At 35.8% G+C, this 14,939-nt stretch overlaps 1 protein-coding gene across 1 annotated transcript; it reads right to left on the reverse strand.

Annotated features, from left to right (window-relative positions):
* Window positions 1–1,267: 1,267 nt before the first annotated feature.
* LOC150099252 (uncharacterized) lies at window positions 1,268–8,494 on the reverse strand. The gene is made up of 3 exons (XM_090404254.1): window positions 8,379–8,494; window positions 5,321–5,416; window positions 1,268–1,944 (listed from the first exon to the last, which is right to left on the reverse strand). The coding sequence occupies exons 2-3, from the start codon at window positions 5,376–5,378 to the stop codon at window positions 1,391–1,393; spliced, it is 612 nt and encodes a 203-aa protein (XP_090260380.1). The 5' UTR covers window positions 5,379–5,416; window positions 8,379–8,494; the 3' UTR covers window positions 1,268–1,390.
* Window positions 8,495–14,939: the final 6,445 nt, after the last annotated feature.

Here is a 14,939-nt window from a genome sequence, read left to right on the forward strand (position 1 = left end):
AGTATTTCGATAGTTCTTATAAGAACTGGGCGATGGACTGAGTCCTTGACTCTTTATCCCGTCATCTGAATGAAGTAAATCTGTGTGGATGGAGTGTTATTGAGCTAAAAAGCTCTAGTCATGGCTGGGTAACGGCAATAGCCGAGACTCAGTTAAAACTTCATTGGCTACAGCATTGCCATTTGTTACCCTGGAAGTCCTAAAAAGGACTTTTTTCATTATTTAGTATTTTTTCAAGTATTTCGATAATTCCGATTGGAATTAATATAATTAATATATTTATGATATATTTTGGAGTATTATTTTATATTAAATTTATAAATTAGTAATATATTTATAAATAATAAATTTAATTTATTTAATATTTAGTATTGATAGCATTTTTTTTATATTAACTTAAATGTTTATTATTATATTATCTATTTTAAAGACAACTTTCTTAACCATAGTAATTGATATTATGATCAGGAGACAGTAGCTGCTTGAACAGGGATCGGCTATCACTTACCTTCTTATGCCATAAACAGTACTAAATGCACAATAAATTTAAAATATTCGTGAATCAGATTCACATGAAAATTATACGGTAAATTTGAATTTTTATTATGAAAAACATAATTTAATAACATTATTTTAGTTTACATTTAAAAATATCATTCCTGATATTACTAATACATCGCCTATATTATTAAATAGTCATGGCAATCCCACAACACTAAAGTTAATCTGGATAACTCTTTATCAAACATTCTATCAAAAAATAAAAATATCAGATATCGACTTTTATTCTCCTATAAGAAGTAGGCGAGGACGTTTTAGTTCTAACTTTTTGGAGACTGAGGGGGGGGGTGAAGTTCAATCTCTATCGGTAGCCAATCAGAGGTAGCTTACCCAGGATTATCACTAATTACACACCACACCGGTGAAGAGATACGGTTAAGTCTAGAGGTCTAGTGGTCCCTAATTATAACATATGTTTTACTATCTGAAAACAGTGTGGGTTCTGAGTTCAATTTTTTTGCGTTTACGGAATGAAAAAACCCGATTTTTCTGGAGATAAAACCCGATTGACTAACTTCAGAACCGGTCAAAAAAGGCTTAGTAAAAGTTCGTCTAGTCAACGACCAGAATAGAAATTGCGGCGTTTTTCCTTCGGGCGGTCTAGCGCTGTGGATGGCATACCACTTCCACTGAGAGGCTCAAACATTCTATAAGAAAATTAAAAAAGGAGAATTATCTCAAGAATACTTTATTAAGACAAACCACCTTGATAAAATGAAATCTATTTAATAGCCAATTTATGTGTGCTAAAGATACATTCTTTCCATTTTTAAGAAACTCACAATAAAGATTGTATTTTATTGAAATAGCAATACAGGAGCCATTATAATTAGTCCTTTAACAATTCATTGATGGATTTCTTGATGGGACCTTCCAGTGCTTTCGCAAATCTTTCCTGGAACAGACGAGCCATGAATGTACCTAATTTCGAGAATAGCCAAGTGACTGGACCAGCTCCTGTGGCATTCACGTGGACCTTTGACATTTCCGTGATTTCCAATTTTCTCAAATAAACTGAAGACTGTATCGAGCTTCGAAATACCTCAACAAACACCTCAACGTGCTTCGCAGAAAGACTTACGTTTCCGTTGAATTTCAACGGCTTATTGAACTCCCACTGGTACACGGCGAATGCATCGTCGACAATGAGAGATGAGGATATCTTGGCAGAGTTGTCGGTACAAACGACTGAAGCAGGACCATTTCGTTTTAAGGACGATAATCCATACAGTTTCCCGTCGTGTAGTCGTACGACGTCAGTTTCATCTTTGAGAGGAAGAGGATCTGGTATGGATGGCCGAACTTGCTCAATCATGATATCCAAGTATTGATTAGCTGAGAGCTCGCTACCGCATACGCCAGCGGTTGTTGGAGTTGTATCAGCTAAAAAATAAAATAATAATAATAATAAACAAATCGGTTGCATGATTGACGGTGCTAACTGTTGGGAGAATTATAAATCAAAAATTACTTTTATATAATAAGGTTATGCAGAATGCTAACACTGAATTTAGTAAGGATTTTAATTGTAGAAAAATAGGAGATGTCTACCGGCAAGAGATGGATCAGCCAACTAAAAACGACCAAGGAAAACTCATAAACAACAAAGAAAAAATAATGAAAATAGTGGGTGGACTTGAAATGAATTTTATAACAACCATGACTAATAGGAGGCATGCGTAGCTCAGTGGAAGTAGCGCTTGGTCGCTCGAAGTTAGACTTTAGTTCGAGTCAGTCGCCGGCTGGAGGAACTTTTTCTAAGCCTTTCTTCGACCGTTTCCCGACTTAGTCGATTTCTGGCAAGGGCAAGCTGGTTTTTGCTCCCGGAAACTCAAGAAAATCGACTAGTACCCACATATTTCAGACAGTAACATATCTTGTTAGAGTTAGGTACCAAGAGATGGCAGCACTTGTTCGCCAGCCTCTTCATCGGTGGCTTCTATAATTAGTGATAGACATGGGTTAGCTATCTCTGATTGGCTACCGGTGGAGATTGAACTGCCCACTCAGTTCTGCAAAAGCTAGATAGGGTATAAAGGCCTCGCTTACTCCCTACAAGGGAATAAAAGGCATTAGCTGGATTTTTTTATTACTAATAGGTCAAATCTTCCTGTCTTTCTTGCTAGTATCAATATTGAATATGTTCCAGAATATACCTATCAGGGCCATATAATATCATTCACAACAGACAACACCTAGTGATATCCCAAGTAAACAAAGCATGGAAGAACTGCAGGAGAAGGGTGGCTTGGCCATTTCTCTTAAAAATAAGCTGTAGGATGCCTATAAAGGTTTATATTACCAATACTGATATGCAGTTCCACGGTTTAATCTTCCAAAAGTGTTTTTCAAAAGTATTTGTAAGATTAAGAAGTCACAGAAGATAAAAAAAATCAGACATTGGTAAGGTTATAAAAATCGCTGACGTTATTCAAAAAGCAAAAAAGTTAAAAGTGATTATTGAGGTTGTATCAGCTAAAAAGTAAAACATAATAAACAAATTCATTGTATGAATGGTGGTTGCCCATTTCTCATCTTGGCTGCTTACCGCCCAAGAGATGCACCATCCATACTTATTACAGTTTGGATTCCTACAGGGAGCAAGAGATCCACAGGAAGATGACAATGAAGCGAAGAGAGAGAGAGAGAGAGAAGTCCTAGGAATAGCATTAAACAACTGAATGTGGAGCCATAAGGGAGAAGAATGGAGAAATTTCAGAGCGACAATGACAACATTTCCAGTGCATTTGATACGATGAGCGGTTACATTTAATCACGTCAAAGTCTGACAACAAATTCCAGTCCTACTGTCTTTCTTCCGCTACTCTCTGCCCAGTTCATTGACAGATAGACGGTCTTCTGTTCATCCTACACATCAATGACCTTCACTCTTACTTCGAGTGTCTTTTTTTTTGCCATTTGCCAGTCCATGTGAACTTCCATGGGCACGATTTAATGGACTAGAATCTGTTAATTAACCTACTTTCCACTAAACACAGGACTGATTGAAAATTAAATATTAACAACATTGTTCTGATCAGGAAGAACATTACCAGAGCTAATAAATGTATCTGTGGGAAGGAAAATTCCACTCAGACAGCTAACACGCGGTAAACGGACAGACATAAGTCAGGTTGACTGGTGTCAAATAGACTGCTATTTGCAAAAGTGGAAGATGCTGGTGGATAATACAAATCCAGGTTACGAAAAGATGAATTACTCCTCATAGCAAAGTTTACAGGAAGTCTACGACGGTTGTTGGCATTTTGCCAATGTGTGATCCAACTCCAAATTGATCCACATTCAGGAATCTTTCAATTACAACAAATAGTGATATTTGCAGCTACTGCATGTGATCAAATGGCTCTTGTTTCCTATTGGACGGTGTTGCACGTTCAATACATCTTCAGCATACGCAAGATGGTGAGAATCCAAATTTTGGATTCTCCCTATCTAGAACTATGCGGAAGATGATGCATTTCTTTGTTGCATGGTGGATTAAACATGAGCAGTCCCGTGATACTGATAATTTTACAGTAATCCATTCGTCTCACCCATTTTATTACCGCACGCCTCTCCTCACCACATGTTCTAATCTCTGAGATGGAGTTCACATTCCCACTGAGCATGATCATTGTAGTGACGTTGTGCTCATTCATGAAAGCTTTGTCAGAACCTGCTTTGCAACTGTTGTATAAAAGAAAACATATACGATCCAATACAAAATAAATAACGGAAAACACTCACGTAGAAAGATTATTTATTAGTATAATTTTCGCCTGTGTGCCACAGGCATCTTCAGTACATTAAGCTCAAAATTAACTAACTAACAATTCCAAAGAGCGCCACGTAAGTAGCTGGTGAAAGATAACTAAAAGGGTCAATAACTTTTCTATATAACAAAAAGTTTTAAAACCACTGAATATTTTGGTTGCCTTTCGACCGTTTAGAAAAATCTCCACCTTTCTCACTTCTCCTAAGGACAAACTTCCACACTTAATCATCCAGGTGTCTACCAGATTCCGTGCTCTTGTGGATTATCTTATTTCGGACAAACTGGAAGATCTGCCTCTATTCGGCTAGAAGAACACCAATCTTATATTGAATACTTTAAACCTGAAAAGTCTGGACTTTCTGAACATGCCATCTTAACCAGACACAGAGTTCATTGGAGAGAGACAAGAGTTCTTCACAAAAGTCAGTTTCTCATGGAACGCCTTTATAAAGAAACATGTGAAACTCTACTTCATTCTCCTAACTTAAACAGATCCGACGGCTTACGTCTATCCCCTTTATGGGAGATAGTACTTTGCAAATCAGCTAATCTTTCCTAACTTTTTATTGTATTAATTTTTTTTTTTAGGAAAGTTATTGACCTTTTTAGTTATCTTACACCAGCTACTTAGGTGGCTCTTTTTGGAATTGTCAGTTAGTGTTTAATTTTGAGCTTAATGTACTGAAGATGCCTGTGGCACACAGCCGAAAATTATACTATTAAATAATCTTTCTACGTGAGTTTTTTCCGTTATTTATTTTGTATCGATATGTCTACTCACGGTATACCTCTTTTAAAACTTATATACGATCCAAGTTTGAACCCATGAAACCAACTTTGGTCTTCTATTTCTTTAATCAATCTTATAATCTTTCAAACAGCCTTCCTAAGATTTTCAGTTTGAGACTCACACTTGATGAAAGGCTGAAAGAACAGAAATTGTCTTTTATGTTTATTTGTTTATTAAAGGTGAACTTGCCTTACCTGAAATCAACAGAAAGCGTCCGGCAACAAACCACAAAATACTCAGACAGAAAGCCATTGATCGTCTTTGAAGGTCAATAAATCCGCACACGTCACCTGAAAAATTAACTGCTATGTACGATACGAATCTCAAGACTAGACAATAATGATTATTGACTACAGCAGTGAATATTCTAAACTTCATGAAAAATATTTGACACGTTATTGATTTGCCTTACGTTTTTGAATATTTTGCAGGTTTTGCTAGAAACAATGGATGAAGCTCTTAATAACAGAATTATGTCTATTCACTATGTAAGAATTGCAAACGGGGCTGTTTCTTCATTATTTGTCTCTAGATTTAATCGGTTTTATATACAGTAAGGCGCAAAAAAAAAAAAAAAAAAGAGTACAGAAAATCGGCATCCACCTCAGTACACACGTTATGGGATATACCGTTCGACTGCATGCACATTAATAAAAGACCATATAGAGTCTACGCCATTAAATTTAGCTACGACAATGGTGTTGACGTTGGAAGAAAAGACGTTTGTTGTTTGAGCATTATTTTCGTTCATACGGAGTTGGTAGAACAAAGGGTTCAAGTGTACGACATCTTTATAAGCAGTTTATTCATTTCTGTAAGCGTGACCCAAGCAATAGTGTCATTATTGCCTTAATCGAGAGGTTCCGACGTACCAGGAGTCTTCTGCAGCAATGTAAAGGACATTCGGAGAGATCATGAACTATTAACACAGATGAAAATCACGGGCGTGTGCCTTCGTTTGGGGTATGTTGAAGGAATGGGTATTCCACCATGACCCGCATTGAGACCTTGATGGACTAAGGGATAAACTTACACGATATGTCCAGCAGATGTCCCAACCGTTATTCTCCAAGATGACAGAGGACCTTCGCATCCGTTACGAAAACTGTCTAAAGATAAGATGCCCATTAGTGCCTTTTGTGATGTGACACCTTTTTTTGGCAACTCGTATGTAAAGTATTCAGCTCTGCATCACTACAACTTAAGTATTTACATACATCTGGATCTGGCACCCACTGACGAGACCTCAAAATAAGGTCGAAAGCGGTCTGGGTAGTGACCCCCCCCCTCCCCCATAATGTATAACATCATACATGTCAGCTAGGAGGTGTGTTTTACATTATGGGAAATACTAAGGAGAGTGATCGGAGCTTGCCCCACCTTTACTACGAGTTGCCCCTGTCATGAAAGGTTTGCTTACCATTGGATCCGCCGAAACTTTTATTGTTTCTATTTTATATTTTATAGTTTCTATATTCGGCATGAAACTCTAGTAGTCTCTCTATTCGACTTTGAAATATAATGTTGGATTCAATATCCACTTCCTTATCCAGTTCAATATGCAGTCCTTATCATTATAAGGACTGGCTTAAAGGGGCGAAGCAAGAATGCTTTCATCTTCCCCGTTATCTGTAGAGGACAGTGTAGGGATAAGTTGTTATTGAGCTATTAAAGCACTGATCACGACAGGAGGGTAACAGCAATAGCCGAGACTCAGTTAGAACTTCATTGCCTACAGCATTGCCATTCCCAAATGAACGAGAAATGAACCTCACTTAAAATACTATATCAAGATATATAAATCGTGTATTATAAAATAGACGAATGTTTACTTTAATCGATTTTAAATGTTCCCAAAATCCCTAAGAAAATCTTTATTTAATATTTTATTATTATTATTTTTATAGTAATATGACTCCAAGCAATCACCGCGGATGGACATTCTACATGCACAACCCAACGCCTATACAGTATCCATTTATCATCCACTAATAGTATTTTGTCGATGCGTGTGGTTTCATGAAAAACAGGAAAAAAGAATCCTGTTTTATTCATGTGAAATCATCAAATTCACCCTCAGATAAAAAAAAAAATCTCGTACAAAGATTCATGTCTTAATGTCGTAACGATTATTATTAATTCGGTTTGTTTTGCCAATCGAAAGGAGCAATACCCCGTCGTTCTTTTAAATTGGTCTGCGAAGGCTTTTAATGAAACTAAAATAAAATTCCAGAAAACTTTAGAATCCAGATTTAATCATATTCAGAATCTAAACTTTATAAAATTATCCTATAACACTTAATGAAAATTTTTGTATAATTACTTGTACATATACAAATATCAAATCTCTCTATGTGACTTTATATATTTTATATTATACTTAAAAATAAATGGTTTAATTGTATATCTGTGGAAATTTAGAAATATTTTAAATTAACTTAAATTTAATAAAACATTTGCTTATAATATTATATTTAAAATATATTTTATTATAAATTAAATTATTAGTAGCTATACCCTTTCTGAAAGAAGCAACAATGTGAACCACCATACCTTTGTTTTCTTTTTCATGACTGTTGATTGCTACACGAGTAGCCGAGGTAATTCGTAGCAAAAGTGACATGTTATTCGCTCTTTCTTTTTGCAACAGACTCCCATGCATCCCCCACTCACCATTCCACACATACAATTTACCAAATAAGTAAATTAATTTTCGTGTAAAAAAAACAAAAAAACATTAAGTTAATTTTTTCGCAAAAGAAACATAACTGGAAGGGCTGATTCGCAATAGAAACCTAAATAATGCTATAATAATAATCCTATTTCATATTTTATCAACATGTATATATTTATTTATTTAATTTCATTCAATCCAATACCCTTGGAGGGTAAGGGATGGCAATGCTGTAGCCAATGAAGTTCTAACTGAGGCTCGGCTATTGCTGTTACCCTCCTGCCATGATCAGAGCCTTAATTGCTCAATAACACCTTATCCCTACACTGTCCTCTACGGATAACGGGGAAGATGAAAAGCATTCTTGCTTCGCCCCTTTAAGCCAGTCCTTATAAGGACTATAAATTTATTTATTTATTTATTATTAATATAATATTATTTTACTATAATTAGCATTTATTTTATATGTTGCTAAAATAAAATATTAAGGGTAACAAATAAATCATTTAGTGGAAATATAAACAAACGTGTAATCGAATATATAATTTTAAAGTTGTATTTCTAATGCTTTGACTTACCACTTCACACTTCGATGTCTATCAGCACTTTTAAAGCTGTCTTTCTCTTTTTCTTGGAGTCGGATTTTCTTATAAAGTTATTCTTAGTTAGGGTTTGTTTCGAGGGATGCAGGAAGGAAAGATGCGATAGCAACGTCCAGGATGTGAAGTAATATCCTGCAAAATCTCCTAACAGTAGATGGGATGCTCCAAGTATGAGATAAAGTTCTTACTTTTAAGATGTGTGACCTGAGATATGATAAATTTCAATATTGTTGGTTTTTAATCAATCACTCGACAGAGAATTTAATAAATACTATACTAATATTTAATATGTGGAATATTTGGATGTTTCAAAACAGATTTCCATTCTCCCAATTACGAAAATAAATATTTCGATAGTTCAATTAAAATTAGCGCCATAGCTTTCTACGTTTGTTGTTAATTTTTATTTGTTTTGTTATTCAGCTCATGCAATTACATAAACGAAATAAATAAGAATATTTTGTGCAAACTACAGAAACTAGAAAAAATAAATACGAAATTTAATTCTTTTCCCATTTTAGCAACTTTTGAATATTGATAATACCGTTTTCTGAATCCTGGTCTTTGTGAATTTTTGCGCATGCGTAGTATTGTTCATTTCAATTATCATTTATTTGTATTTCGTTTTTTCCTCAACAAAGGAAATCAGTTTCATATATGTTCAACAGAAAATAAACGCATATTAAATTATTTTATATTTTAAACATAAAATAATTTAATCAATCAACATTTTATTGTATCTGCTTTTATTTTTATTCAATAATTTTCAAATAATTATGTAATTAAATATTTTGCTTAAATATTTTTTTCCATAAAATTCATTCAATCTTTCGCATAATTAGAATAAGAATAATTGTTAGCAAAACTCTATTAAAAATACCAAACTCGGTATTATTGTTATCTTGTGTGAAATTTGAAAATATTAACCATCAGAATTGAAGTTTTAGGTGGCAGAAGGTTTTCACTGGAGGTTAAATGGCTAAAAAAATTGTCTTCCTAAAAAGATATGTGGAAAGGGCGGTGCCGAATTAAACCCTGTGGAAGCCCTTAGGCAGTCGAAATTTCGGGGCCCCCCCCCTCCCAGATTATCTCCTAATACGTTTTTAATTTTACCAACAAACAATTTTAATAAATCAATTTTATTACATAAAACAAACATTAACAATTATTAATGTTATTAAACAAATAAACATATTATGTTTATTTGTTGAAAAACATTAATATTTTGATGTTTTAAAATTTTTTAATTAATTTTAAAATTAATGTTTTAAAATTTTTTAAAAAATTAATTTTTTTTAATTTTTTAAAAAATACATTAATACAGTATTTTTCAGTACAACCTTTAATGTAAAATTTTCGTTTCTTTGATTTGATTCATTTTTTCTATCTTTTGGAAACAATTTAAGAAAGCTTGCCTGTACTTTTCTTTCAAGATCAACTCAATATTATTTTTATCCGTGTCGCGGATTCCTTAATCAGCGTGGGGCCAATAGGCCGGTGTCTAGTCAATCTATTTGGTAATCTGGCACTGGGAAAGGGCCTCTGCAACTCTACGACTTTTTTCTTGCAGTGACTCCATTCCAAAATGCTAATATGTTTGTGCCTTATAATACATCTCATGCTGCATCGGTTGTCGCGCAGAATAATCAAAGCCGCGTTCAGAGCTTAGGCAGAGGGGACTGTTTGAGATGTATTACAGTCTCTAACAAAAGTCAGTGATATTGTGAACAAAGAATACAGTAGGTCAAGGCACCAGATTGATTATAGATCTCCAGAGGTGGACGACGAGAATCTCTAATGTGCGCACTTGTCCTGGAGCAGAATGTGGTACAGACCATCAGCTAGTAAAGGGCAGAGTAGGATTCAGACTTCGAAACCTTCCAAGTCATGCCCATCCCGCAAGACTGGATGTCATAGTGATCCCTAATAGGTTCACAAAAGAAACTTCAACAAGTTTGGATGATCTTCTTGAGACTAGTCAAGAGAATTCACCTGAAATGCTTTGGGAGAGGGTGAAGGTTATAATAGAAGTTAAAGTAAACAAACGTCTCGGCCCACTTAGCAGACCATTAGATCAAGGGATATCGGATTCGACATTAGATCTGATCGAAAGATGAGGCACAATGATAAGAGGATGTTTCATTTAGTTCGTGACTTAACGCACAAGTTTACAATACTACAAATACTTAAATTGTGGTGAAGGCCACCCCAATAACACCTGCACCAAGTCCAAAACTACACCGTCCAAATGTGCAAACTGCAGTGGCCCTAACCCAGACAGTTATGGAGGATGTATTTTCTATCCTAAAAAAAAAAAGAGGACAGTCAAAAATAATCAGTCCACCTCTCTTTCTCGTATTCAAGTATGGGAAACTTCGGTTCGCCAGTCTCACAAAGCTCAACACAAAAAAGCAAAATCTCCGCAACAGCAGGTAGAAGTTTTAAGAGGGTGAATAACCACAGTCAGGGCAGGACCTATGGACGTGGCTCGGCATAGGTTCTGCCTTGACTGCTGTGATAAGTCCCACCGAGCCAACTCATCAGAGGTCCCACTGATACAGCCGACATCCTGGATATTGCCATCGTACGGAATGTTAAATACCAGTACAGCCTCCAAACATTAAATGAACTATCGTTAGACTATAACCCCATTTTACTTCGTCTAGGAAAACAATAACAACTGTTCTTCCCCCCCCACACACACACACTCATTTATAGCTCGGGAAAAATTATCTAAGGTACTTCCTGAATATATTGGCTCAATTCCCTGTATAAGATCAAAGGAAGCAGTTGACATAGCAATAAAATATCTCAAAAATCAAATCAATAACGCTCTAGCAGAAGTCACCAAATCTGCAGCTACCCTGAAGCCCAATCGTCTTGAACATCATGAACTTAATCAGTGACAAAAACAAAGCAAGGAAAAGATATCATAACACACGTGCTCAAGACAAAAAAAATTGTAAACTGAATAGCTCAGTCAAAGATGCCTCAAAAACCACAGGAATCAACAATGGGAAAATAAGTTAACATCTATCACCCCTACTGATCACTTCATCTGGAAGCTCTTAAAAATCTCAAAAACAAGAGGAAATCTCTTCCTCTCCCGTCCAAATATCTGGGCCTTGTTCACACGAATGCTGATAAAGCAAAAGTTATAGCAAGGAATTTGGAAAAGCAATGCAGTCCTGCATATAAAAACTAAATATCAATCATATATATAAGGTTCATCGCCAAGTTAGACGCACACTAAAACAAATTGACAATAACTCTATCCCGCACACGCCTACTTCACCAGCGGAAGTTTTGGACATCATTAAGCACCTAAAAAATAAAAAAGCTCCGGTTCGTGATGGCATCACAAACAAAGTTATCAAACTATTACCCCTCAAAGCTGTCGTATATCTTGCTAACATTATAAATTCAATCCTCATTTCTGAGGATTGATTTTATAATGTTAGCAAGATATGCAATGTTTTCCTTCCTCTTGGAAATTTGCTGATATTGTCCCAGTTTATAATCCGGGCAAAGATCCACATCTAACTCAAAATTATCGCCCCATTAGCTTGCTATCAAATTTAATGAAAAATTGGTGAAAATATCATCCTCTCCAGACTCCAAGGTAGACAATCTAAAAATCATTCCACAAGAACTTGTGTCTTTCGTCGAAATCATAGCACCATCCAAGAAATCCATAGGCTGATCAACACGGAATTCAATCGGAAACAACACACTGATGCTGTATTCCTTACATCGCAAAGGCTTTTCACAAAATTTGGCATAACGGACTGCTCTATAAACTTATCATCTGCAACATACCATTGAAGATGATACAATTAATCAAATCATATCTCATGAACAGAATCCCATGATGCAGGTTAAGATAAATGGAAGAGTCTCAACCCAACTTCGAATTTTGGCTGGAGTTCCACAAGGATCCTTATTGGTCCCGATTCTATTCTCTATCTACATGGCAGATATCCCACATAACCCCGTGTCGTCCATTATGGCCCGTTATGCAGAAAACACTGTCCAAATACTCGGAATACTACTAGACAAAAGATTAAGCTTCAACAACCATATTAGGAACATATGGGCCAAGGTATCTAAAGCCATCGCCAAACTGTACCCCTTGAATAATAGACACAAGAAACAAACTGCTACTGTACCAGATGATGATTCGTCTTATAATTACATATGCTTCTCGAACTTGGAGCCATATCTCCAACGTTAACATACTCAAATTGCAACGTGCGCAGAAGAAATCGAATCTCCTCATTCTTACACTCTCTAGCAGCAAATTCTTCTTGAAAACGACTACGCACCCTAATGAATAATAATAACAACTGACTGCGAACTACAATGAAAAAGATGTCTACAAACAGAGAAGACCGAAAGCCATCTTAATCTCAAGTGAAAATACGTAACCTCCACGTCCTCATAGGGCGAGCTAAAAGTTCATAAATTTTTCCCTTGATTGTCTCCTAGGTATCAGACAAGGGAGAGTATAAAAAGCCTGTTGCTTCACCCTATGAAATAGTAATGTTCTGCGTTATACAGGTATTGAATCTGCAGCCTTTGATGGTCGAGTTGATTTTATTTTTAACACGTTCTTTGTTATTTTTTTTATTTTTTTATTTCATTCTTTTTTCATTTTTCTTATTGCATGACACGTATTATAAATATCTGACAAAATAAAAAAAAAATCGGTTATTGTTCTATTGTGTTTGAAATTAGTCTTGAGTGCTTCAGTTACGAGGATCTTCTGCTATGGTTATGAATTGTGTGTACTGCCAACTCCATATGGGACCAGCTAACTCACCTTCACTTGTAAAGCCCTTATAATGGGCTTTACAAGCTAGAACGGCTTCGCCTTCTAGATGGGATTCGAATCTAAGTCTTTCCAATCAAAGGATATCATTATTGATTGAATTCTTCCAAGATAAAGGCCCTCTACTACTATCAAAAGTCAAGTTACTTGATAGTCAGAGGCCACGAAGCCTAACACAAAAGAGAAATGGGAATCTTGACTCTTTCATCTCACCGGGACACTAGACAGCAACAGCTGTCAAGTGGAGGTCCTTCAACATATCACGTAATAAACTACCGAAGAAGAAACTTCCTACTCGATGGGTAGAAAGGTAGACCATAAAAGGACAGTCTACTGGATAGACCCTCTGTACCAAAAACCTGCACTACAAGTTTCAGCATTACCATCACAGATCCAGTGTTTGAGTTCGGTTCTTTTGAATTATGAATCAAACAATTAAAGCTATATTATATTATAGTATAGCGTCCACTATATTATCTCTGCAAATTGAACGTATTATCCTGGACGGTTTGCACGAGAGAAATTCCGTACAAAAGGTGATTCTCAGTGGAACAACAGTGATGACATGAACCGTACTGGTCGACTTCCACGTAGTGAAGAAAGCTGTTGCTAGTCTTCTGCATTATTTTTGAAAGAAATGGGGTAAGGGCAATGTGATGATATTTTGATGGTTGATACGCCTGACCTTTGACCTCATTTATTTGGGGAGCGGATGAATTGTATTGGATGAATATAGACTTGATTACATACTGTGAGGTTGATTCCCACTGAGCATGGATGTTGGTAGCGATAATGGATAGAATCATTATCATTATCAGCATGAGTTCAAGAGTAAAAGTACATCTGCTTTATGTACATCTGGTCTGGACAATGTCTATTCTGTTAGGGCCGGTTGATTATTTTTTTATTTTTTTTTATTTATATATATATATTTTTTTTTGTTACTACGCTATTCAGATTATGAGAAGAGCCTGTTAAGCCTTTTTCAACCGGTTCCCGAGTTAGTCGATCTCTAGCACGAGCAAGTGAGTTTTTTTTCCTCCCGGAAAGTCGGGTTTTTTGTCCTGTAAACTCAAGAAAAATCGACCGTAGAACCCACACTATTTCGGACATTAAAAATATTGTGTTAGAATTAGGGACCACGAGATGGTGGTTCATCTCTGCACTTGTTGAGCCGTTTCTTCATTGCGTGTCGCTTAAATTAGTGATAGCCTTGGGCTAGCTATCTCTGATTGGCTGCCAGTGGATATTGAACTGCCCACTTAGTCTTTTAAAGTTAAATAGGGCTAAAACGACCTCGCCTGCTCCCTATGAGGGAATAAAAAGAGTTGGCCGATTTTTATAAATACACTATTCAGAATTTCGTCTGCTATCCATGTGGCTTAAGACCAAAGGAGATGTGTGCACTGTTTATTTATTTAGTTAGTTTTATGCAGTAAAATGTATCATATGCAGGAGATAAAAAAGTAAAAACGATGCCAGGAGGCGTGCCCATCTGGTTATCATCTTACTGTAGCGCCATCTGACATGAAGGAAATATCATATCTGGATACTATATTCAATGGTCTCTCATTGGATGCTTATGACAGAAGGCTTTTAAACAGAAGAAAACTATAAAGTAGAAAAATATATTTAAAAAAAGCAGGTACAGTGATGTTCCATATGGCATATTCCATATAACTGGATTTTGAAATGGAAATCGTAGA

The sequence above is a fragment of the Typopeltis vanoorti genome, chromosome 14 (assembly GCF_054136105.1).
Source record: "Typopeltis vanoorti isolate ZY-2024b chromosome 14, IOZ_Tvanoo_1.0, whole genome shotgun sequence".
NCBI lineage: Eukaryota > Metazoa > Arthropoda > Arachnida > Uropygi > Thelyphonidae > Typopeltis > Typopeltis vanoorti.

What these genes read in the sequence shown, in the direction of transcription:
- LOC150099252 (XM_090404254.1), bottom strand. Translation starts at nt 5,378, where the DNA reads ATGGCTTTCTGTCTGAGTATTTTGTGGTTTGTTGCCGGACGCTTTCTG. An exon ending in ACGCTTTCTGTTGATTTCAG is followed by an intron (nt 1,945 to 5,320) that starts GTAAGGCAAGTT and finishes TTTATTTTTTAG; the next exon opens with CTGATACAACTCCAACAACC.